General features: G+C 47.5%; 1 protein-coding gene across 1 annotated transcript in view; it reads left to right on the top strand.

Annotated features, from left to right (window-relative positions):
• Positions 1 to 14,918, top strand: part of CFAP97 (cilia and flagella associated protein 97) — a 93,106-nt gene extending 78,188 nt beyond the window's left edge. The window contains exons 5-6 of the mRNA XM_082245727.1: positions 11,677 to 11,839; positions 14,585 to 14,918. Of these exons, the coding sequence (XP_082101853.1) occupies positions 11,677 to 11,839; positions 14,585 to 14,694 (273 nt within the window). The 3' untranslated portion in view covers positions 14,695 to 14,918. The remainder of the gene's footprint in view (positions 1 to 11,676; positions 11,840 to 14,584) is intronic.
• The last annotated feature ends 11,529 nt before the right edge of the window (positions 14,919 to 26,447 follow it).

Raw genomic sequence — 26,447 nt, 5'->3', positions numbered from 1 at the left:
CGGCGGACAGATTCTTTCCCTCCAATCTCCATCTGCTTCCGGGGCGTCTGCTGGACTTGCATCAAGCGGTACAGGACCTGCTTGCTCAGGGAGTGATTGTCCCCCTGCCTCATCGGGACAGGTTTCGGGGGTTTTATTCGAATCTGTTCACTGTGCCCAGGAAGGAGGGCAAAGTGCGTCCTATTCTGGACTTAAAAGCGCTGAACCGCTTCGTGCGTGTTCGGAAGTTTCGAATGGAGTCTCTCCGTTCGGTTGTGGCCTCCTTGAGTCCAGGAGAATTCCTGGCTTCGATAGATCTGAAGGATGCGTACCTGCACATCCCCATTTTCGAGGGTCATCAGCGGTACCTTCGGTTTGCTATCGCAGAGGACCACTACCAGTTTGTGGCGTTACCTTTCGGTCTCGCTTCATCACCAAGGGTGTTTACCAAGGTGTTGGCGCCGGTTCTGGGCCTGCTTTGGGCCCAGGGCATTGCGGTCCTGGGGTACCTGGACCATCTGCTTCTGAGATCGCGTGCCAGCCAGGACCTTGTGCGCGATCTGTCCATCACGGTACAGACGCTCCAGGAGTTCGGATGGACCATCAACGTTCAAAAATCGGCGTTGTCTCCATCGCTTCGCCTTCCCTATCTGGGAATGGTTCTGGACTCTGCTCAGGCAAAGGTGTTCTTGCCGGAGGGCAAGCTCCGGACTTTGCGGGACGAACTCAGGTCCCTCAGGGACAATCCATCCTCGTCACTCGGGACCTGCATGCGGGGCCTGGGGTTGATGGTGTCAGCCTTCGAGGCGATTCCCTTTGCCCAGTTCCACACGCGGGCTCTCCAGACGGAGATCCTGGCCAGGTGGGACAGACTACCTCAGTCCTTGGATCTGGATGTCTCCTTGAGTCGCCAGACCAGATTGGCTCTTCTATGGTGGATCCAGTCCCCGTCGGTGGCGGAAGGCAAGTCCTTCCGTCCGTTGGTGTGGACAGTGGTTACCACGGACGCCAGCCTGTCGGGCTGGGGTGGAGTCCTGGGCAACCTGTCTGCCCAGGGCACTTGGTCGGAGGAGGAGTCCTCCCTCCCGATAAATGTGCTGGAATTACGAGCGATCAAACTCTGTCTCTTCCAGTGATCGGACCGTCTCCGGGGCCTGCCTGTTCGCGTACAGACGGACAATGCTACCGCGGTGGCTTACATCAACCACCAGGGGGGCACCAGGAGTGCTCGAGCGGCCCGGGAGGTGACCGACATTCTGTCTTGGGCCGAGACTCATGTCCCGGCGATCTCAGCAGTTCACAATACGGGTGTGGAGAATTGGCAGGCCGATTATCTGAGCCGCCAGACCCTGGACCAGGGGGAATGGTCCATACACCCGGAGGTCTTTCAGATGCTGTGTGCGAGGTGGGGATCCCCAGACGTGGATCTGTTCGCATCCCGGCTAAATCGAAAGGTGGAAAGGTTCGTGGCAAGAACGCGCGATCCGTTGGCGGACGCCTCGGATGCGTTGGTGGCCCCTTGGCATCAGTATCCGTCTGATGTACGCCTTTCCTCCGATTCAGTTACTATCCCGGTTCCTTCGCAGATTGGTCTCGGAACCGCACATGGTGATTCTGGTGGCGCCGGACTGGCCTCGCCGGTCCTGGTACGCCGACGTTGTTCACCTGGCAGTGGCGCCTCCGTGGCGTCTGCCTCTGCGGGAAGATCTCCTGTCTCAAGGTCCGATCTTCCATCCTGCTTTAGTCGCTGGCTTTAACGGCCTGGCTGTTGAGACCCATGTCTTGAAGGACAAGGGTCTATCCCCTGAGGTTATCCCTACCCTAATCAAGGCTAGGAAATCCTCCTCTGGTAAGATCTATTACCGTACCTGGAAAGCCTATTTCACCTGGTGTGAGTCCAGGGGGTTCTCCCCTCATTCTTACTCGGTGTCGAGAATCATGGCTTTCCTCCAGTCTGGAGTGGATCAGCGCCTGGCGCTGGCCACGATAAAGGGCCAGGTGTCTGCACTGGCTGTCCTTTTCCAACGCCCTGTGGCGTCTCATTTCTTGGTGCGCACCTTCATTCAAGGTGTGCGACATTTGGCTCCTCCCAGGAAGGGAGGGACTTGAACTTGGTTCTGTCCGCGTTACAGCGTGCTCTCTTTGAAAACATCAGGGAGATATCGTTGCCTCTGCTGTCGAAAAAGGTTGCTTTTCTGGTGGTGATCACTTTGGCTCGCAGAGTGTCGGAGTGGCGGCGTTGTCTTGCCGCTCCCCTTACTTGATAATTCACAAGGATAGGGTGGTTTTGCGACCACCCCCATCCTTCCTTCCCAAGGTGATCTCTGACTTTCACCTTAATGAGGACATTGTCCTGCCTTCGCTTTGTACGAAGCCTAAACATCCAAAGGAGATTGCCTTACATTCCTTGGATGTTGTCAGGGCGATCAGGGTTTACCTGTCGTCTACGGAATCCTTTCGGAAGACGGATTCCCTCTTTGTCCTTCCTGAGGGATCTCGAAAGGGCATGGCTGCGTCCACAGCAACTATTGCCAAATGGATCAGACAGACCATTGAGCAGGCTTACGCCTTGAAGGAACGGGTTCCGCCCTTCCCTGTTAAAGCGCACTCTACCAGGTCTTTGAGTGCATCCTGGGCCTATTGGCATCGGGCCTCGGTGGCCCAGGTGTGCAAGGCGGCGACTTGGTCGTCGGTGCACACTTTTTCCAAGTTCTACAAAGTAGACAGTGCCATGATGAACCCTTGAATTTTTTTCTGGGTCCCTGGCTGTTGGCATTTGCTTTCCTGGGCTGTTGCTCCTGTTGAGCATTGTTTTTTCTGTTGCCCAGTTGGTTTTCTTACGGTGCATGTAAGATTCCTTTCTCTGATGTGGGTACTGCGTCGCCTTTTCTACGGTTGCGTCTCCCACCCCTCATGTCTGTACTGCTTTGGGACATCCCAACAGTGATGACTTGGAGGAGGCGGCGACTGTCGAGGACGTAAGAGAAAACGGAATTTTTGTAAAATCTTACCTGTAAAATTCCTTTCTCTGAGTCCTCCGACAGTCGCCGCCCCCGCCCCTCTTTTGGGGTTCTTATTACCTACTGCTATGCTACCAAACTGAGTTGGGAGTGGTGATGCAGGGGGGGTATTGCCCGGATGGGACATCCCCCATGGCCCCCATGGGTGTGTATATGCTAATGCCTTTTGTCTTTGGACTAAGTCTATATGCCTAGCTATTCCTGCGGATGGGAAGACAATACCCAACAGTGATTACTTAGAGGAGGCGGCGACTGTCGGAGGACTCGGAGAAAGGAATTTTACAGGTAAGATTTTACAAAAATTCCGTTATTTTTTTTTTTTTTTTTCAATTGAGTGGTACAGTTTATAAGTCACATTAAAGGTGGAAAAAGCTCTGAAATGATTTATCTTTGTCTCATTTTGTTACATCACAGAAACCTGACTTTGCAACAGGGGTGTGTAGACTTGGTAAATCCACTGTACCATTACTCCCACTGACACCAATGAGGTACCATGGCTCCCACTGACACCAATGATGAGGCACGCTTCCTTCCTCTGATTTTGTCGATAGGTCACTATTCCTCCCATTGATCCCAACCATGTCACTACTGCTAAAACCCATGATGCGGCACTGTTTACTCCCACTGATGCCGGTACATTTTCTACCCACACTGACCCCCCAAATCTTAAAGAACAGTGAACTGTTTGGAGACTCCTGCCTTAGTGGACCTTAATCGGGTAAGAAAGCAAATTTCCAGAATTAGCTAGAAATCATCCAAATCCACTCTGGACATGGCTAGTCTTTCTGCAAAGTACCCAGTGGCCCTGGGGCAATCAGATATGCCATCAATGTCCATGGTTGCTAGCTCAGCCAAAACCCTCCTGTCTCCCGATCTTCACTATAGGTATGCAAAGCAGCCCGTCGCAAAGCTGAGCCAATAATAGGGCTCAGAATGTAAGCAGAACTGGCATCTCTGGTTACTGTTTGTTTGACAGGGTACTCTATTATTTGGGAAGGGCTGCAGAAAATCTAATCGGAGGTATAGGTGCAGAGAGGTGCCCTCTGCACACAGTTTTGCAGATCTATTTATAAAACATTAGTTAGGGGCAAATGTCATAAGCATTCACCCAAGCTGCGTGAATTTTCCCCATTTTATCCTCTAAGGCCTTGTTAACACTTGCTCAAAATATTGACGCTTAACAAATGCGTCTATAGATTTAATGCAAGTTATTCGTGACGTTTGATGTGCATTTAACAATGCCCCAAATTTGTTTTTTGGCTTTTGTGGACAAGGCCTAACTCGATGCAAACACACTTTAAACATGTGCCAGCGCGATTATGGTGCGTTACCAAAGACTTGAATGAAAAGAGTTGAGATTCTTCAACTTCTTCCAAACTCCACATGAGGCTTCATTTCTCGATCGTCCATTGACAGACGCAGTCTCATCTTCATGAGCTGTGTGGGTTATACTGCCACCTGCAGGAGTAGTCTAGGCAGTACGTTAGTCCAAAGTTTTTACATATACACGCCCACGGGACTGTCCCTCCAGACATAACCCTCACAGACACAGCCCAGCACATCAGTTTGTTTCTGCCTAGAGAAGGAATAGGGCCTAGGTTTCCTGCTGGGACTCTGGTTTCAGTTATTTGTATTCCTTTCAGAATATTTTCTTTGATTTCTCTTTGCTCACTTCCTAGCTAGTGTTCAGGGAAGAATTTCCTGGTGATCTACAAGTGTGTGTCTTACCCTCCCCTTCCCTGTCCCTGTAGGGGGCTATGTGTCTGGGGCGCCTGGCGCCCTGGGGGGGGGGGGTGTATCATGGAACCATGGCTTGCTGGTTCCTGTTGTGGTGGATCCTGAGGCCTTCATAGTGGATTGCCGTGGGCGCCGCCATCTTAAGTGTGGGCAATGTAGTTTTTTTTCCCCCATGGATTTGTATGGGGCAGCCATTTTCCCTGCAGCTTCCTATTGAAGCTGTATGGGCAACCATGTTTGTGTAGCCTTTGTGCTTCACTGAGCAGCGTGCCCTTTCACTCAGGCGAGATCACTTCCTGTGCTCTGTTTCCTGCTGCTGGCCGAGGTAATTTCCTGTCTCTTTCTGCAAGCTGCTGGAACGATCAGGAGGATGCTTTCTCTGAGGTGGTACAGTACTGGGGTCCCTGCGGACATATCACTGCACGCTCTGCTGTTAGTTAAAAGGGGAGATCTGCAGACCGCTGCGATCAGTAATAGGAACCTGCGATCGGCGCTTCTTAAAGCGTCAGTACTCAATTTTTTGCAACTGGCAAAATGGAGTCAGAAACTGTGAATTCACCCTTAGACCCATTCTGTGGTACTCCCAGACAGTCCGGATTGCATTCACTGGCCGCGATTTCAGCAGCTCTGGAAAGCCTGGTGAATAAAGTTGATTTAGTTATTAAAAAGGTCGATAGCCGAAAACGGCTGCTGCGTTCTCCGTCTCAGGAGGTGTCCTCTGATTCAGAGGCTGATGCGGTTGGCCCGGATGCTGGCCTTCCTGAGGGGTCGCTGTCCTCGCAGTCAGATGGTGAAGAGGACCTGTCTTCTTCAGCTGCAGCGCAGGAACGCGCTTTAGTGGAAGCCCTGATTCTTGCAGTATGGGACACTTTAAAGTTGGCTCATGAGCTCACGCCAGCAGGGACGAACATGGCTTTTGGCTCCCAGAAGTCCCAGAAAGCTGGCAAGGTTTTCCCTTGTCCCTACACTTTTCAAGATATCGTGAATAACCAATGGCAGCACGTTAAGCATGTGTTAGATGTGCCAAAATGCTTTAAACGCCAGTATTCTTTTGCTGAAAAGGTCTCCAACCATTGGACAATGCCACCTAAAGTGAAATCCTGTCTGCAGATTAAACAAGTCTACCCTTGTGCCTGTGGAAGATTCCCCGGTCTTTATGGACCCTGTGGACAGGTGGGTGGAATCCCTTTCCCGCTATCTTCATGTGTTGGCGGGTTCAATTTTGAAACCGGTTTTTGTGTCTGTTTTAGTCTCACAGACGGTGACGGTGTGGATTAGGGGCTTGCGGGAGTCTTTGGCCCCCGAGACTGTTCCTCCAGAACAGCTGGAACTGTTGGACCAGGTAATCCAGGCTGTGGTGGTCCTGTGTGATGCATCTATGCATGCGACTCCCCCGGGGGCTAGGGTTTCGGCCATGGGCGTTGCCTTGAGACGCATAGTTTAGCTGAAGAGCTGGTTGGCTGACCAAACTTCAAAGAAAGTCCTAGCTGACCTCCCCTTTCTGGGATAGTGTTTGTTTGGCGACTCATCCTCTTCCTCAATCCTCCAAGGGTAAGACCCCCCCCCCCCCCGTACTAAGCGGGGTCCTTCTTTTTCTGCTCACAAGCAGTTTTTTCATACCTCCGGGGCGCAAGCAAAAGGTAAGCCGTTCAGAGCTTCTGGAAGGGCTTTAAAGCATTGGGGCAAGCCCAAGGCTGGTCAGTCAGGTACTGCTGACAAGTCCTCTTCACAATTAAGCGGCGCCCTCACCCGGCTCAGGGGTGGGAGGGGGACGCCTGCGCTTCTTTCGGGAACCCTGGACTTCCTTCATTCAGAATGATTGGGTTCACAAACTGGTTCCGGGTACAAGATCGAATTCTGGTCCCGGCCAGGGGACAGGTTTTTTCAGTAAATTCTTCGCCTGTCTCCAGAGCGTTTGAAGTATCTGCGGGAGGCTGTGCAAGATCTCCTGGCTCAAGGGGTGATTGTGCCGGTTCCTCAGCAGGAACGCTCTCAAGGTTTCTATTTAAACCTGTTCACAGTGCCCAGAAAAGAGGGCAAGGTGCGCCCAATTCTGGACCTCAAGGCTCTGAACCGCTTTATGCGGGTGCAGAAGTTTCTATTGGAGTCCATTCGGTCAGTGGTGGCATCATTAAATCAGGGGGATTTTCTGGCCTCCATCGATCTCAAAGATGCGTATCTCCACGTCCCCATTTTCAAGGGACACCAGCGATTCCTCTGCTTTGCGGTGGCAGAGGAGCACTTTCAATTTGTGGCGTTACCCTTTGGCCTTGCCTCGGCTCCCAGAGTATTTACCAAGGTCCTGGCCCCAGTGCTGGCCTTGTTACGTCCGCAAGGTATCCCAATTGGGGGATAACTGGATGATCTCCTGTTGCGAGCAGTCTCCCACTCAGATCTGCTGGGCAATGACTCTATCATCATTCAGACCCTTCAGTCAGTACGGGTCACTTTATCTGGGGCTGACTCTCGACTCTGCCTTGGCGAGGGTCTTTCTCCCACTGGACAAACTTCAGAAGCTGCAAAAAGCAGTCAGGTTGCTGATTGAGACTGATCAGTCCTCCTTGCTGGCTTGCATGCGGGCCCTGGGGCTGATGGTTTCGACCTTCGAAGCAGTCCCATTTGCTCAGTCTCACTCGAGACCCTTGCAGAAGGAGATTATGGCGAAATGGAACAGAGATCCTCGGTCATTGGACCAGAAGATTTGCTTGAGCCATCTTACCAAGGGGACTCTTTCTTGGTGGCTGTAGTCTACTGTCCTGTGCCAGAGCAAGTCCTTCCTGCCTGTGTTTTGGATGGTTGTCACCACGGACGCCAGACTGTCAGGTTGGGGTGGAGTGCTGGGGAAGCTCTGTGCCCAGGGGATTTGGGTGTCGGATGAGTCTTCCTAGCCGGTCAATATTCTGGAGCTGAGTGCGATCAAGCTCTGCCTGCTTCTCTGGACGAGTCGGCTATCCGGCTCTCCAGTTCAGTTTCATTCGGACAATGCCACAGCGGTGGCTTACATCAACCATCAAGGGGGCACCAAGAGTGCTCTGGCGGCCAAGGAGGTGGCTGCGATTCTGATTTGGGCGGAAGCCAATGTTCCGGCTCTTTCCGCAGTCCACATTCTGGGTGTTGAGAATTGGCAAGCGGATTACCTGATGGACGGGTTTCATCTCCTGTGTGTCCAGTGTGGGACCCCAGATGTGGATCTGTTTGCGTCCTGACTCAAAAGGAAAGTTCAGCGGTTTGTGGCCAGGTCTTGGGATCCTCTGGCCGACACCACAGACACTCTGGCTCCTTGGAGCCAGTATCGGAGGATTTATGCCTTTCCTCTGCTCATACTTCTTCCGCGGTTTCTTCGCTGGGTGGCGATGGAAGGCATTCGGTCATTCTGGTGGCGCCAGACTGGCCTCGGCGGTCTTGGTATGCAGAGCTGGTAAAAATGGTCGTGGATCCTCCATGGCGTCTTCCTCTGCGAGAAGATCTACTATTTCAAGGACCGATCTTCCATCCTGCTTTACGGTTGCTGGCTTTAACCGCTTGGCTGTTGAAAGAAACGTGTTTACAGGATAGAGGTCTCTCTGACTCAGTGATTCTGACTCTTTTGAAGGCCAGGAAGTCGACTTCCAGGAAAATCTATCATCATACCTGGAAATCGTACATTTCATGGTGTGAATCACTGCAACTGCACCCTCGTTTGTTTTCTGTAGCTAGGGTTTTGGCCTTTTTACAAAAAGGGGTTGAGCAGTTCTTGCGTTGGGTACTATCAAGGGCCAGGTGTCGGCCTTGGCTATTTACTTCCAACGTCCGTTGGCTAGTAATAGCTTGATTTGCACTTTCATCCAGGGGGTGCGTCATCTGGCTCCTTCGAGGAGATCCCCATTACCACTGTGGGATCTCAATCTGTTTTTTTTCTGTTCTTTAAAAGCCTTCCTTTGAGAATATTCGGGAGATTTCTCTGCCTTCCTTGTCACAGAAGGTTGCCCTCCTAGTGGCCATCACTTCTACTTGCAGAGTTTCTGAGTTGGCAGCGCTATCCTGTCATTCGTCTTATTTGGTGGTCCACAGGGATAAAGTGGTTCTCCGACCAAAACCGTCTTTTCTCCCTAAGGTGGTGGATTTTCATCTTAATGAAGACAGTGTTGCCTTCCTTATGTCCTAAGCCTCAACATCCCAAGGCGATTACCTTGCACTCTCTGGATGAGGTTTAGGCGATAAGGGTTTATCTGACGGTTACTGAGTCCTTTAGAAAATCGGACTCTCTCTTTGTCCTTATGGACGGTCCTCGCAAAGGTTTGGCTGCGTCCGGTGCGACCATTTCAAGATGGATCAGACAGATGGTTGTTCAGGCTTATTTACTCAAGGGTCAGGTTCCTCCTTTCCCTGTGAAGGCTCATTCTACTAGAGCGCTGAGTGCTTCTTAGGCTTTTAGCCATCAGGCCTCGGTTTTACAAGTTTGTAAGGCAGTGACTTGGTCATCTGTGCACACCTTTACCAATTTTTACAAGGTGGATTTGTTGGCTTCTTTGGATGCCTCTTTTGGCCGCAAAGTTTTGCAGGCTGCTGTTTCAGAAGAGAATGGTGTTTTTTTCTTATTCTTTTAGGGTTTTTTTACCTGGGTGAGCTCATGTTTTGGTTGAGCTTCGTGTTACCCAGTTGGCTAGGTTTAGCATTTGGAGTTTGTTACTTTCTGGTTGCGTTTTTCCCATCCCTCATGCCTATACTGCTTTGGGAGTCGCACACAGCTCATGAAGATGAGGCTGTGTCTGTCAATGGACGATAGAGAAATTAAGATATTTGTAAGATCTTACCGTAAAATCTTTTTCTCTGATGCCCATTGACAGATGCAGCACCCCCGCCCCTCTGTTGGGGATGTTTTTTTTGTCTTCGCTGCTTGCAACTAAACTGATGTGTCGGGCTGTGTCTGTGACGGTTATGTCTGGAGGAACAGCTCCGTGGGCGTGTATGTAAAAACTTTGTACGAACGTACTGCCTAGACTACTCCTGCAGGTGGCGGCATAACCCACACTGCTCATGACGGTGAGTCTGCGTCTGTCAATGGACAATAGAGAAGAAGATTTTACCGTAAGATCTTTCAAAAATCTTATTTCTTTAAACACAGTAACGCAAACACTTCATGTTTTGATAATGTGTGCTGTGCTGTTGCCGTCCATGTTATCAATTGCAGCTTGCTTTACTAGGAGTTTGAGGAGAGTTAAAAACGTGCCTCAAACTCCTGCTTTTAATGCCAGTGTGAACTGCGCCTAATATTATGACTTCTTATGATTCTCTGCACCATCTAGTGGTCAGAATGCTGCAAATTTTTCTGAAATATCTCAATCAGAAAATATACTGCAGTTTTGCCTTCAGATGGGAGCCGATGATCATAGGAAGCCATGGTAGTAAAGAAAAAAGGGGGGAAATTTGTGGAGCCTGGACAAAATGCTTGTGACATTCGTGCTACAAAATGTTTTAAAAATAGGCACAAATTTGCTTTATTATACATAGTACATACTGAAATGATACTTTCTGAAATAGTATTAAATTATTCCATGCTGTTATGTGTACTTTTCCCATCAGGGTGATATATTTTCCACAGCCAAGTACATGTACATTTTTTTAGTGTTCACCTAGACTAGGGATTCCCAAACGTTTTTAACCACTTCCAGCCCGTGGGACATCATCAGGTCCTGAACTTTGAGTGGTGATCTCTGAATGAAGTATAAAATGAAAAAACAATGCGCTACCACGTGAGAGGCAATTACTCAAAATAATACCTGTGTATAACGAACTGGATAAAACAGCCAATCCTTAGTGTCGCCACAAAAAAAAAAACTGAATGCAAGGATATGGAGCGGCGCTATATCAATAATAGTAAAATAATACAATGGTGAAACAATATTAAAATGACATAATCTAAATCTCAAGCTTCAATGCATAAGATCATGCATCTACAAATGATACTATGATGAAAAAAAGTGCACGTGCAAATGACCAAAGCAACAACAAGTGTTAACACATTAACCAATAAATATATATGTCCCAAAAGGTATTTATATCCTGTGAGATGCTCAAAAAATATAAAAAAACAAGTCCAAGGTAATACTGCGCAATGGTGATGAGTGAAAAAAAAAAAAAATTCTGTTGATTCAAAAATAATGTGATCCTGACAGTGATAAAGTGTGTCCTTTTCCCCACAACCGATATCCAACATTGAGTGCAATGGCCCCTCACATTAAGAGGAATGGTATTGCATTTTTTTATGGGGGTCAAACATTGGCTGAAGAGGATCACACCATAATAGTCAAACGCAGCTGAGGATCTCCATAGTGTAGTAAGTAAAATAAGGCTTTATTGTAAACAATAGTCACTTGCAGTTAAGTAGAAGATAACAGATGTAGCCTGAGGAACCAAAACGAGGGGTCCCAGGAATATGGCAGCTAAAAAATCCGAACTTCTGGTCTCTGCCATAGACCGGAAGTGACGTCACCCGGGTCCTTCTGACACGTTGCGTCACAATCATTGGACTTTCTCAATGGCTATTAAAAGAGCATATATAATATTTTGGGGGTTCTGGGTAATTTTCTAGCAAAAAAAATAAATAAATGTTTTTTACATGTAGGAGAGCAGTGTCAGAATAGGCTTGGGCTGAAAGTGATAGACGGGGGGGGGGGGGGGGAACTGAACTAATGCTAGTGATAGCAAACCATGCTCAATCATTGGTGTCCTTGGGTGTAATTGTGCCCCATCGTTGGTGTCATTGGGTGGAATTGTGCCCCATTGTTGGTGTCATTGGGAGGAATTGTGCCCTTTGGTGTCAGTGGGAGGACATATACCCAATTGTTTGCATCAATGGATGAAATAGTGCCCCAAGGGCCAGATAAAAGCAAGCTGCAGTTTGGAAACCACTGGCTCAGACCGTCTATACTAAACATGTCAACGCCTAATTGTCTTACAGGCTTTGTTAAAGAGACTGGAGTCCGTGAAGCCAACAGTTGGTATGACCCGTTCTGAGCAACTCATGGACTATCAACGCCAAGCAGGATATTTGAGCTCAACAGCATCCTCTCCAAGGCCCGGAAAGGCTTCTGTAAGCCGACTGAGCACCTCTTCATCATCCGGTAAATGTTTAGAGAATCATTGACAATTTCACTTTGTAGCCGTTACTGGTGTTCCATTTTCTTTCTCTTAATGAAATTCTTATATAAAAGTGAAGAGAAGAGGAAAATACACAGGTGATTTCCTTAGCAACCAATCAAGTTTTATATTTTAGGAGTAGAAAATGAAAGAATGTAATGCTTAGAGCGTGGAGCACACTGCAGTTTCAAAGCCACGAATGTGCAATTACCCAGTTTCTACAGTGTGAGGTCAAAGTGAACAAAGGCCATGTCACTTGGTTTTAGTTTATGACGGCTGTGTGTGTGGGCTCTTTTTCATTACCTATCTTTCACATCTTATATGGCTAATTTAATTACCACTAATATAAATTTGTTGCCTGGAAAGTCTTAGCTTAGCTTTTGTTTTGTTTTGTTTTTTTGTGTGTTTTCTTCATTTTCTTGTTTTGTACAGAAGGAGGGAGGTCCTGTTACTACTTGAATAGTGTACATTTTACTTGTATGTCATGGTGTTCTGATTCCCTTGTTTATGTCAAATCATAAAGAAAATCTCCTAAATGAAACTCGGCCCTCTCAAGTTGAATCCCCCTTTTTTGTGTCTGTTAATTACACCTTAGTGTGCAAAGTTTTCTGAAGTAGACATGGCTATTTATCCTGCTGACAAATGCAAATTGTATCTACTAATTCACCCAGCTTTGTCTGTGTCTCAGTCTACAGGCCCAATACCCAAAGCTTTTGTGCCAGGATAGTGATATTTATTTTATCCATAGTGAGTGTAATGTTCAAGTCTCATAGCCTAAAAAATAGCTGTCGCGATTTTGAAAATAAATAACCTTAAAGTGGAACTAAAGTCCAGCTTTAAAAAACTGTGGGCAGACGGGCTCTTTATTCCAAAAGAGACATGCAATGTGTCTTCTTCAGGAGCAGAAACCTACTACCTGCCTGCTTGCAGTAGTCTTTGGAATGTACAATGAGCTGCTCAAGCACAGCTCAGTTTAAATTTTGATATACAGTAGTGTCTGTGTGCTGGGAGGACGGCACTCGTGTGTATGTAAAACTAAACGTATATATTAATAAATTATACCCACTCGCACCAAAATTAGTAAAAATTTGTGCAAAATGTGGCTGCTGTGTCAAAAATGGGTCAATATGTGAAAAACTCTGCTTCTAGGTAATCCCAACAGAGAACTGCGCTCAAACATTTAAGTGCAATACTTCACCTATAAAATAGATATATCTGACATAACATACAAAAAAGTGCTGAAAAAAAACAGAAAAAAGGAGAGAAGAAATGTCCAAATAAAATGGTGACTGTAATGTGAAAACCCGAGTAGAATTCCTTAATGTCCTTGAAGATAACCCTCCTTAGAAATGAATAGCTTGATCCAACCCTGGAGTCAGATGTCACCGGTGGAGACATAGAGTAAAAAAGGGCCACTCACCAGATATAATAGATCCTCCTTACCATACGGTAATAGGATGAAACAGGCTGGTTTGGTCTTTCCTGACCCGAATGTCAGCAGGTCCCAAGATGTCTATTTCTTTCCACAACTCCAGCGGGGATATGCAGAGAAATAAAAATATACAGCCTCCTCCTTGTGCAGTATCATTGGGTTTATTTGAATAAAAAGATCTCAACTGGATCATACACTAGGTTACATGTTCATAAATATATGTATAAAAAGCTTGTATGCAGAGACAGCAACGCCGATGGTGAGCCAGGCTCCCCGGACCTGCCAGGAAACAGCGTGCGTATCAAACGAGCTGACAAAGCACGGCGTGCGTGTCAACTTGACGCGTTTCGTCATCAATCTATGACGTCTTCAGAAGCGTTTGGAATGCACGCTGTTTCCTGGCACGTCCCAGACAACTAGAGAGATAGGTAGAAATTAATGACCAGCTTTCCCCTAATGATAAGAATGTCGTACCCCCCCCCCCCCCCCTCAGTTACTTTCTTTAAAATGTATCTTTTAATGTGCCCAGACATCCGGCTTCTGGGAAGGGGGTGTTATTGAGGTGTCCATTGTCCTATTCCCATTTGGCTGGCTTATTGGACTACAGGTCCCATGATGCTTTGTGGGCCCACGTTTACACCGGTCATGCAGTTTTGAATAGATGAGGCAGACCTGGAGCCCCGGTTCACACTTGTGCGTGTGCGGGGTTCGCATGTAATGTCGGAGCGCACTGCTCCGACATTACATGCGATCGGCTGTGCGGTGCGAGTTTAGCCATACAGTTTGGCTAAATTCGCACCGCAGCCGCAGCAAACACGCACAGGGACCCTTTTTGGCAGCCGCATCAGGATCGGATCGCACAGCGGTTCACACTTGTGCGATCCGATCCTGTGCGAACTGCACGATCGCACTGCGATATGCGATCAAACTGGGGGTGTCGTTAAGATTACACTGACACCCCCAGCGTATCGCATATGGCAGTGTGAACTGCCGGGGGTGCGTGTGCGATGCGGGAACAGGCTGCGGATTCGCAGCCTTCCCGCATCGCATAAATGTGAACCGGACCGGAGACTCAGGAACTGTTGATTGTTTTTGTTTTTTTATTGTTTGTTTTTTTTTTGTTTGTTCCATTCTGCTTGGGAGTTTCACCTTTCCCATATGTCCTAGTGACCACAATCTCTAAACTTTTACAGTTGTTTCTGGAATAAGACTAAAACATTTCTGCCTGCCTGAAGTCCTGTATGCTATTAGCCTTTGCTAAGGTAATTTCATATTTTTTTTTTTTCCTCTGTTTTAGGTGGGCTGTCAAGGGTGTCAAGTGCCAGCAGTCGCAGTGGCCGTATGGGCAGTAATGGCGCTTTACTCAGGCCCTCTAAATCCTGCAATGCACGAGCAGCGTGGATGTGATGATGCTTATGAGCAAGTGTTTCCACAGATCCCCAGCATTCTTATGAAGTCGTCCTGTAAATTGGTGTACTTTTAAAGTGACTTAATCACCAGAAAATAAACCCACTGGCCCCCTGAAAAAGAAGAGGTATAATATTTACTGGTCAAAGAGTCCTCAGCATCCAGCAAACTGCGGCCAGCATGTGGAACCACAGTGGAGAATGTTGACGATTCTTTCAATAGTGTAACTCTGCAAAGATTGGAGTCCCCACCCACAAGACCGATACATATTATTATCATTACAGGTACTTATATAGCGCCACCAACGCAGCACTTTACATATACATTGTACATTCGCATCAGTCCCTACCCACAAGGAGCTTACAGTCTAAGGTCCCTAATTCACATTCATACATATACTAGGGCTAATTTGGACAGGAACCACTAGCTAGCCTACCGTCATATCTTTTTTGGAATGTGAGAGAAAATAGGAGGACCTGGAGGAAACCCATGCAGAACATGCAAACTCCCGGGCAGGTAGTGCCATGGCTTGGATTCAAACCAACAACCCTAGTGCTGCTAGGCGGTAGTGCTACCTGCTTAGCCACTGTGCTGCCCATATTTGAATTCTTCTTTTACAGAGTGCCTTTGTAATTTTTTTTTTCTTTTTCTGGTGACCAAGTTGCCTTTAAAGCCTAACTTCAGCCACATTTTCTTTTTCAAATTAGAATCGAGCAGAGAAGAATTAATTGTCAGTTTTTTTTTTTTTTTCTTTCTGTGACTCCATTGGTAAGATTTCCTCCCACTTATTTCCTCCCTTATGGCATCTGTACAAGGAATTGGGAATTTAGTTGTCACCCAGACAGGAAGGCACAGACAGCAATGAAAACATGACCAGGTGTTGTAATTTTCCAAACTTTGCTAAAAATGTGTTTGTTTTTGTCTGTGACCCTGTTAGAGATTTACCATCCCATCCTCTCCTGACAGGAAGTGCAGGGAAATCGCTCAGATTTGGAATGCAGATAGAAATAAAAAACTGACTCTAACTCTTCCTCGCTCTATCCAAAAAAAAAAAAACCTTGTTTTTCTACTTGTTAAAAGTAAACATTTTGGCTAGAGATGGGCTTTAACATTCCTCGCTGCTGTGACATTCCTTGTCTTAAGAAATATGTGATGTGGGTTGAGGCTTATTTATTTTGTATTTTAAATACTTAACTATATTTTGATTATTAAAAGGTTGTCCTTCCAGAATGCACTTATTTATTACAGTTGTTTGTCTGTTTCATGTATTACAGCCTATTCTTCCCCTTTGTTTGTGAAAAGACAGTTGCCAAACAACTTTATTTCCCTCAAGAATGTAAAAAAAAAAAAAAAAATCAATGATGATTCTCAGTTTGTAAACTTGTTTTTGTTTTGTATACTTATCTTTATTCTTTACCGATGATTTAATATTTCTTGTTAAAGTGAATTTATTTAAATAGCTGTGTAGTACTGAATTATTTCTAACAAGCTGGATTATCTAAACTGAAGACAATAATGTAATTACTGTAATGCAGTATTTTATTTTTAAGTGAGGATTCACATGGGGGAAGTGGATCGTGAGAACATTGTGAGGCTGGTTTCACATATGTGCAAATTGGATGTAGTTTTCACATGCAAATGTGATCGCTCTCAATGGTGACGGTTCACACATGTCCAGGGCAGCCGCGGTGCAAATTTCAAGAGGATCATGTGCATTTTTTGGGTCCAGTTCAGGTGCGAATTCAGTCAAAAGTTCAGACATAAATCACACCAGAACTGGTAAACAGGAATGCACCGGACCTAGAAACCGCAGCCATGCATATGTGAACCCGGCCTAACTAATAGAGTACAAAAAGGTGTATGCTCATTAGATTATTGGCAGGATCAAGGTTTTTTTTTTTTTTTTTTTTTTTTTTTTTTACACATACTGAACAGATAGAATGAAATACGGTACCTTAATTCTCAATATACTTATATTGAATTTAGAGAGTAACTCAACGTTCGTGTAGAAAAAAGCTCAAATAAAAAAAAAAATAAATAAATAAATTTATATAGCATATACAGTATCTCTCAAAAGTGAGTGCACCCCTCACATTTTTGTAAATATTTTATTATATCTTTTCATGTGATTTTCATGTGATAATACTGAAGAAATTACATTTTGCTACAATGTAAAGTAGTGAGTGTACAGCTTGTATAACAGTGTAAATTTGCTGTCCCCTCAAAATAACTCAACACACAGCCATTAATGTGTAAACCGCTGGCAACAAAAGTGAGTACACCCCTAAGTAAAGATGTCTAAGACCCCTAAGTAAGATGTAAAGTAAAAATTGGGCCCAAAGTGTCAATATTTTGTGTGGCTACCATTTTTTTTCCAGTACTGACTTAACCCTCTTGGGCATGGAGTTCACCAGAGCTTCGCAGGTTTCCACTGGAGTCCTCTTCCACTCCTCCATGACGACCTCAAAGAGCTGGTGGAATTTTCGAGACTTGCGCTCATCCACCTTCCGTTTCAGGCACAGATACTCAATAGGGTTTAGGTCTGTAGACATGCTTGGTCAGTACATCACCTTTACCTTCAGCTTCTTTAGCAAGGCAGTGGTCGTCTTGGAGGTGTGATTGGGGTCATTATCATGTTGGAATACTGCCCTGTGGCCCAGTCTCTGAAGGGAGGTGATCATGCTCTGCTTCAGTATGTCACAGTACATGTTGGCATTCATGGCTCCCTCAATGAACTGTTGCTCGCCAATGCCGGCAGCACTCATGCAGGCCCAGACCATGACACTCCCACCACCATGCTTGACTGTAGGTAAGACACAGTTGTCTTTGTACTCCTCACCTGGTTGCTGCCACACACGCTTGACACCATCTGAACCAAATAAGTTTATCTTGGTCTCATCAGACCACAGGACATGGTTCCAGTAATCCATGTCCTTAGTCTGCTTGTCGTCAGCAAACTGTTTGCGGGCTTTCTTGTGCATCATCTTTAGAAGAAGCTTCCTTCTAGGACAACAGCCATGCAGAGCAATTTGATGGTGTGTGTGTTGTATGGTCTGAGCTAAGACAGGCTGCCCCCCACCCTTTCAACCTCTACAGCAATGCTGGCAGCACTTATACGACTATTTCCTGAAGACAACCTCTGAATATGACGCTAAGCACGTGCACTCAGCTTCTTTGGTCAACCATGGCGAGGCCTGTTCTGAGTGGAACCTGTTCTGTTAAACCGTTCTATGGTCTTATCCACCGTGCTGCAGCTCAGTTTTAGGGTCTTGGTGATCTTTTTATAGCCTAGGCCATCTTTATGTAGAGCAACAATTCTTTTTTCCTCTATCGTTTATTGACAGACACAGCTCCATATAATTCTTGACCATTGGGTTATGCTACCCCCTACAGAAGTAGAACACTAAGCAGGAAAAAGCTTTACCATGCCTATGGGGCCATCCCCGCAGGCATACACCCACACACTCTGCTATAGGCTTCAGTTTTTTTCTGCCTAGTTCAGAAGTAGGACCTAGTTCCCCCCCCCCCCCCCCCCGGGACTTCTGTATTAGCTGTTTTTTTTATTTTTTAGTTAGTTTTGTTCCTGAGAGAACTGCAAGCAACAGCCGGCTGGGTTTCGGAGTGGATATGCTAGATCCTTAAGGTCTCACCCCCCCCCCTCCGGCCAGCGAGCGTGCGCAGGTTATAGTCCAGACTAGGCCTTGCCATGACAGAGGCCCGATGGACGAGGGCTGGCCTGCAAGTGAAACATCTCCCCGGGACGCATATGACCTGGGTCGCCCTAAGTTGCAGCGTACCCCCTGGCCCCAGGTGGAGAGGTAGTCTGTTGGAATTTGTGCCCACCCAATGCTGTTGGTATGGTGAGTAAGTGTCCTCCCATTTCTCTGGCGGTCTCGGGGTGGACGTGGGCCCCTCCCTGGAAAAGTTGGACCCTCGAGTATCCCTCGGTTCCCCTGGCCTCTCAGTGATACCAGGCCCCCCCCGGGAGGGAGGGAGGTTTATCCTGGTGGGGGCACCTCCTGGGGACTCCCCAGATGCCATTGTCCAATGACCCCCCCTGGGGAGTCCTGGAGACCGCATGGCGCACCGTGGGGGCCGCCATTTTCCTGGAGAGAAGCTAGGGTGACTCTAGTACATGACCCAGGTATTTCCTGTGTCAGATAGTTTTTCTCTCTGCACAGCACATTTCTATATCCCTCCATATCGTTTTGATGGTATGTTACTGGGGTCCTTGTAGGTATTTCTCATTCACCCTGTTGCAGGCTGTGCTAGGGCTGGGACTTGTGGTGCAGCAGTACGGATCAAGTTTTTTCTTAAAGTTACACTAATTTTTTGTATTGAGTAAATATAGAGTCCCAGGACCAAATCTCACCCACAGACCCCCCCAATGCAGATGTGGGACCCTCCAGGTCGCAGCCCCTGTCTGCATTTACAGAATTTTTTGAAAACCTGGTGTCAAAAGTGGATTTTGTTTTAAAATATGCCACTAGTAGAAAGCATCCTGTGTCTTCCCCTGCCTCTCTAGTATCCTCAGAGTCTGATGTAGATATGGCCACCGCGGACGCATGCCATCCTGGTGGATCTGCGCCGTCAGGTGTTGGATCAGGGGGAATCAATTTAAGATTTAAAGCCACTTATTTTATGTATGGAACTCTGTTATGATGTTCTACATTTATATACTAATGGTGAATTTTTGGAATTTTTCAATGTTTTAACGTTGTGTATGGACTGGCTTTGGTCAGACCTGGGTCCTTGCGATTTGCACAGCTCCTTATCTGCCCGTCGGGTCATTTTGTCTGAGCAGCAGCCTTTACAGCACAGTGATCTGTTAACAGATGCCTCACAGCACTGATTTGTCTGCTTTCTTAGCTAAGAGTGGATGACACTTTCTATTGTTTGTCCTGAATGGATACGTAAGTATTACAATATGATGAGAGTACCTGTCATGGACTTGCAATAGTTACATAGTTAGTGAGGTTGAAAAAAGACATCAGTCCATCCAGTTCAACCTATGATGTGTGTGTGTGTTTGATTTTAACCGTACATTGTATACCCTTGTATGTTGTGGTCTCTAAGGTGCCCATCTAATAGTTTTTTGAAACTATCAATGCTCCCTGCTGATACGACTGCTTGTGGAAGAGAATTCCACATCCTTACCGCTCTTACAGTGAAGAACCCCTTACGCATTTTAAGGTTAAACCGCCTTTTCTCTATCGCTCATTGACAGACGTAGTCCTTGGTGATTCAGCACCTTCGGGTTATGCTGCCCTCCACAGGAGTAGGACTAGACAGGAAAGAAAATGCTCTGGCCACACCCTAGGGGCAGTCCCCGAGGGTATATCCTCTCTCTCTCTGCCACAGCAAATCAGTTTTTTTCTGTCTAGTCAGGAGTAAGGACCTAGATACCTTGCTGGGATCTTCGGTCCTGGCAGGATTTTTTTCTTAAAAAGATTTTTTAGACAGCTTTTTTTCTCCAGTGTTCCTGTGAGATCTTCAAGCAAGAAAGCTGAACTGGGCGACGGGCTGGATGTTGAGATCCGGTGGTCACCCCAGTTCAGCCTACAAGCGCGTGCAGGCCATAGCTCCGCGCTGGGTCGGCCGCGACATAGTCCCACTGGAGGGACTGACCCTGCGAGTTAAACGTCTCGCTGAAACGCCAAGGACCATGAGTCACGGCGTCCGTATTGGTCGACAGCCCTCCCGCCCCGGTGGAGAGGGGTACTGTCAGGAGTTGGCGCCCGCCTGGTTCCGGTATGGTGAGTAGTATGTTCCCCCTTTCCCCTGACGGGTCTTGTGGTGAACGCGGGCCCCTCTCTGTATGGTAAGGATGAGTTCCCCTCTATCCTATAACATGGCACAGATCCCCCTACTTTAAGTGTGATTTTTATGTGCAAAAAGCCAGGAGGCTTTTAAAAGATTGTAATCAGTGGCAGTACGGGAATCTTACTGTGATAATATAAGTATCCTACCAGTCAGAAGCCACGGACATGTAGACTGCTTTCCAAGTCAGGTCTCCAGCAATAGCAGGCCTTCCGACGGCCATGCGGTCCGCCAGGGTCCGGTACCGCCGACCAGGCTAATTCCCCATGTAGAGAAGGTGTTGTGATGCTCTGCAGTCACGCCGCTATTCGGTACAACCGCCGCCATTGTTTGCTAGATCGCACGAGGCCGCCATTTTGGCGTAGCCTCGTGTCTCCAGCATGGGGCGGCCATGTTTGAGGTGACCCAAACACCTCGTGGAGCTAGGGGAGGCCCCGGAAGGCGTACGGAGGGGCGGAGCCGCCTCCTTTCTTCCCGGGCAGCCAGCCAAGAGACTTCCTGTCGATTCGAGACAGTGCTGAGACAAGTGCAGTGGAAAACTCTGAGCATCAAGTGGTGAGCCCTGGGGTCTATCTCTCTCTCTCTCGCTCAATAGGGGTCCCTGAGCAGCTAACACTGAGGGGCTTTGTGGCGCTGGGGGTCTAAAAAAAAAAAAAAAGTTTTATTTTTGGATTGAATTTTCCGGGTAGTAACTGGAATTATCATGGACCCTGCCACACAAGCACCCCCACCTGTTTCCCTCCAGGGGACCACGGGACCCGCCGGTGCACAGAGTATAGACGCATTTACATCAGTTTTGGAGTCTTTGGTGGCTCGGGTGGAGATGGCCTGTCAGGGACGGGAGTCAAGAAAGCGACCCCCGCCTACCCCTATATCATCTGACACCTCTGACTCAGATTCAGAGATGGTCACTGCAGCTGCAGGTCCCTCTGCAAGGGCTGTTATCTCAGGTAAAGTTCCCTCAGACAGTGAGGAGGACGTTCATTCTTCCGCCATAATTCAGGAAGAAGCATTGGTGGACGCACTAGTTGTGGCGGTGCGGGAAACCTTAAGACTTGAGGTTTTACCGGCAGAGGCAACTGAAACTGAGATTCCCTTTGGTACTAACAAGCCCATCAAAACGGTGAAGGTTTTTCCTGTACCCAAGTGTTTTGGTAATAAAATTAAAGAAGAATGGGAGCATTCTAAGCGTACCTTTACTATTTCCAAGCGTATTGCTAGACGCTATCCGTTTGAGGAATCCTTCATTAAGAAATGGACGGTACCACCAGCGGTGGATCCACCTATTTCCAGGCTGAATAAAGCCACGGTTATCCCAGTGGAGGACACTTCGTCCTTTAAGGATCCGGTGGATCGGAAGGTAGTGCGGGACTCCGCTTCTATCTTCTCCCTGATAGGGTCAGCATTTAGACCAGTAATTGTTATTGGTCTAGTTTCCCAGACACTAACGGAATGGGTGAGATTGGTACGCCAAGACCTGAGGGGGAAAGATATCCCCCAGGGAACATCTGATTTGATGGAACAGATTATACAAGGGCTACAGTTTGTCTGTGACGCAGCCTTGGATGCTACCCCCCTATTAGGGCATGCATCTATGTCAGCGGTAATCCTCAGACGTGTGCTGTGGTTAAAATGCTGGTCAGCAGACCTAGGTTCCAAAAAGACCTTGACGAATCTCCCCTTTCAGGGGAATCGCCTATTTGGGGCCACCCTAGATGAGATCATTAAGGATGCCACTGGGGGCAAGAGCACTTTCTTGCCACAGGCTGCTAAAGCTAAGGGACCTCGTAACAAGCGAGGACCTTTCTTTACCGCCCATAAAGGGTTCGCACGCCCGGCTGGAACAAGCGGGAAAGGCAAGACTCCTCCAGGAGGGTTCAAGAAGGGCTGGTCGGACAAACAGAGGACCGACTCAGCCAAACCCGAAGCAAAGGATTACACAGCCTGAAGGTGCGCCCCCACCCGGTTTGAGGGTGGGGGGACGTTTTCACCGGTATTCAGGACATTAGATCGAGCATCGACTACTGCTACCGGTGCGATTCTTCCCTTCCAACATTTAAGTACTACAGGGAGCGGTAGTCACCGTTCCCTGAACAGATCTTTTCCTTTACCTTTTCCAAAGATTAGTCTCAATTCCCCACAGGAATCGGATCTGGTTGACCAGACAGACCAAGAAGCCTCTAGCCAGGTGACTTCGGTCCCTGAGGTTCAACCAGGAAAGATCACCGTTCCTGATAGGAATCAGGTGTCTGATAAATGTGTGGGAACAGAAAACGACCAGACTTTCTCGGATGGTCGGGGCCAGATAGCTCTAGGGACGCCTGGTTCAGATCCAGTCAGCGCCAGTGGTCCTAGAAATTCTAGGCTGGCCTCGTCAAGCCGGCCTGGCCGACTTGGACATGCTAGTCGCGGATGTTCCGTGGGAACTTCGTCTCAGGGAGTATCTGCGGTCTCAAGGACCAATCTACCATCGTGCTTTACAGTCGCTGGTTTTAATGGCCTGGCCATTGAGACCCAAGTACTGAAGGACAGAGGGTTGTCAGCTTCAGTCATTCCTACCCTTATTAAAGCAAGGAAAGCGACTTCCAGCAGAGTCTATTATCACACATTGAAGACTTATATCGCGTGGTGCGAATCTTTAGGATTTCCTCCACGTACCTATTCGGTGACTCGAATATTGGCCTTTTTGCAAAAAGGGGTTGAGCAGAAACTAGCCTTGAGCACCATCAAGGGTCAAGTTTCAGCATTAGCAATCTTCTTTCAGAAACCTTTAGCTACCAAGTCCTTGGTGCGGAATTTCATGCAGGGGGTGCGGCACCTGGCTCCACCAGTCCGCGCGCCCTTACCGCCCTGGGATCTTAATTTGGTTTTGTCGGTTCTACAGAAACCTCCCTTTGAAAACATCAGGGAGATTCCCTTGCTTACTTTATCCTAGAAGGTGGCCTTCTTGGTGGCTATCACTTCTGCACGCAGGGTGTCAGAACTGGCTGCTTTATCATGCCAGTCCCCATACTTAGTGATTCATAGGGATAAGGTAGTACTTCATCCTAAGCCATCCTTTCTTCCTAAGGTGGTTTCTTTTTGCTGAATGAAGATATTGTACTACCTTCCTTGTGTCCTCAGCCCAATCATCATCGGGAACATGCGTTGCATTCCTTGGATGTGGTTCGGGCAATCAGGGTATACCTGAAGGCTACGGAATCGTTCCGTGAGACGGATTCACTTTTTGTGATCACGGATGGCCCCAGAAAGGGGTTGCCTGCATCTGCCGCGACTATCGCCAAATGGATTAGACAGACGGTGGTACAGGCTTATTCTATTAAGGGTCGGAGTCCTCCGTTCCCTGTTAGGGCGCACTCCACTCGAGCGCTCAGTACTTCCTGGGCCTTCCGCCATCAGGCGTCGGTGGTCCAGGTATGTAAGGCGGCCACCTGGTCGTCGGTACATACCTTTACAAAATTTTATAAAATTGATGTGATGGCATCGGCGGATGCCTCATTTGGCCGCAAGGTTTTGCAGGCCGCAATTTGAGGAGACCGGAGGTCTACCTCGAGGATTTTTTCTGTTGAAAAATTTTTGTTGAGTCTCATCATTGAGGATGAGCATTGTAAAACTTCTAGTTGGCACCGGTTGGGCCTTCTAGATTGGATTTAATTTCCATTTTCCCACCCCTCATTTGTGGTACTGCTTTGGGACGTCCCGAAGGTGCTGAATCACCGAGGACTACGTCTGTCAATGAGCGATAGAGAAAAATGGATTTTTGTAAAATCTTACCGTAAAATCCTTTTCTCTTAGCTCATTGACAGACGTAGTACCCGCCCCTCTGTTTTGGAGTTGGGTTGGGTTAAATTCTCTAAACACTGCTTTGTGACATAACTGATTTGCTGTGGCAGAGAGAGAGAGGATATACCCTCGGGGACTGCCCCTAGGGTGTGGCCAGAGCATTTTCTTTCCTGTCTAGTCCTACTCCTGTGGAGGGCAGCATAACCCGAAGGTGCTGAATCACCGAGGACTACGTCTGTCAATGAGCTAAGAGAAAAGGATTTTACGGTAAGATTTTACAAAAATCCATTTTTCCTCTAGTTTTAGTGAGTGGCCACGTGTCTTATTGTATTCCCTTACTCTGAATGGTTTGTTCCTTATGCTAGGGTCGCCAGTACAGTATTTGTACATTGATATCATATCCCCCCTCAATCGTCTCTTCTCCAGAGAGAATAGGTTCAGTGCTTGTAGTCTTTCCTCATAGCTGATGTCCTCCATTCCCCTAATTATTTTTGTTGCCCTTCTCTGGACTCTTTCCAATTCCAGCACATCCTTCCTGAGGACCGGTGCCCAGAACTGGACAGCATACTCCAGATGTGGCCGGACCAGAGTCTTGTAGAGCGGGAGAATAATCTCTTTATTTCTGGAGTGAATCCCCTTTTTTATACACCCCAGTATTCTGTTGGCTTTGCTTGCAGCGGCTTGGCATTGCATGCCACTGCCAAGCCTGTTGTCTACCAGTACCCCAAGGTCATTTTCCATCCTAGACTCACCCTGAGGTTCCCCCCCCTAGTGAGTAGCTTGCTTTCTGGTTTCTGGCCCCCAAGTGCATTACTTTTACATTTTTCAACATTAAACCTAATCTGCCATGTAATTGCCCACCCCGTTATTTTGTTCAGGTCCGCTTGTAAGGTTTCCACATCCCGCATAGAAGATATTGGCAAGCTTAGTTTAGTATCATCCGCAAATACTGAGATTGTACTAGATATCCCCTCCTCTAGATCATTTATGAATAAATTAAACAGGATTGGTCCCAGGACAGAACCCTGGGGGACCCCACTTTCCACACCCGCCCAATCCGAGTACTCCCCATTAATCATCACCCTCTGGACTCTCCCCTGGAGCCAGTTCTCTATCCAGGTACTCACCTTATGGTCCATACCTACCTTCCTTACTTTGTACAGTAAGCGTTTGTGGGGAATGGTGTCAAAGGCCTTTGCAAAGTCCAGATACACCACATCCACAGGCTTTCCTTTATCTAGGTGGCAGCTCACTTCTTTGTAGAAGGTTAATAGATTGGTTTGGCAAGAACGATTTTTCATATAGTGTTTGGCAGCTTATCTGTTCCTTCATGTCTGCATTAGAGGCCAGACTCCCCTCTGGCAACTTTTTATCATCTCTCCTCCCTGTTCGGCCCCACCCCAGGCCATTCCAGGAAGTCTATATTAACCAGTGCACTGCAGGTCTGCTTTGCTGTTCAACAGTGATTGTTAGTTGTTTCCTGTCTGCCGTGTGCTTGATCTACCGTTCTGTGTACCGACTTTGGCTTGTCTCTGACTACTCCTGTTTGCCTGTGAACCTGACCTTTGGCCTGTTCCTTGGTTACCCTCGTCTGCCTGTTGTCCCAGCCTCGGCTTACCCATCGCTATCCCTTGTGTCCTGAGTGGCTGCTTCCCCTCTCTCCCTACAGAGCGTGACCCGGGGGACCCCAGGGGCCGCGACCTGGGCCCAGCTGCAGCCAAGTCCATCCTCACCACTAGAGACTGTGGTAAACACCTGCTGGGTCTTACACTCCGCACCCTGGGGTATCTTGGGCTCATGTTCCTGTCCATCCGCAGCAGTCAGCTACTGGGTTCACTACCTTGCGGTGCACCCCTGCCTCCAACAGGGTGCAGTCATCACCTGGCCACAGGTGACCTGACAGTACCTAACAGGCATTGTTCACCATCATTTTTCGTTTATTTATATTTACCCGATACTGTTCTATTTAGATGCATATGTGAACTGAGATCGAGCCTCTGAAGAAGGATGATACCCCACAAAGTCTGAAACATGTTGGGCAAAATGTTATATCTCTTCACTGTCATTTGATATGTATACCATTACCATGTTCTCTTATACAATTGTATAGTGTACCCATGCTTGGGACACTCTCCTGCATTGTATATGAT

Source organism: Pelophylax lessonae (genome assembly GCF_965119305.1).
Source record: "Pelophylax lessonae genome assembly, chromosome: 1".
NCBI lineage: Eukaryota > Metazoa > Chordata > Amphibia > Anura > Ranidae > Pelophylax > Pelophylax lessonae.
The sequence above is the reverse complement of the archived record's forward strand: the minus strand, read 5'-3'. Positions and strand labels throughout refer to the sequence as shown.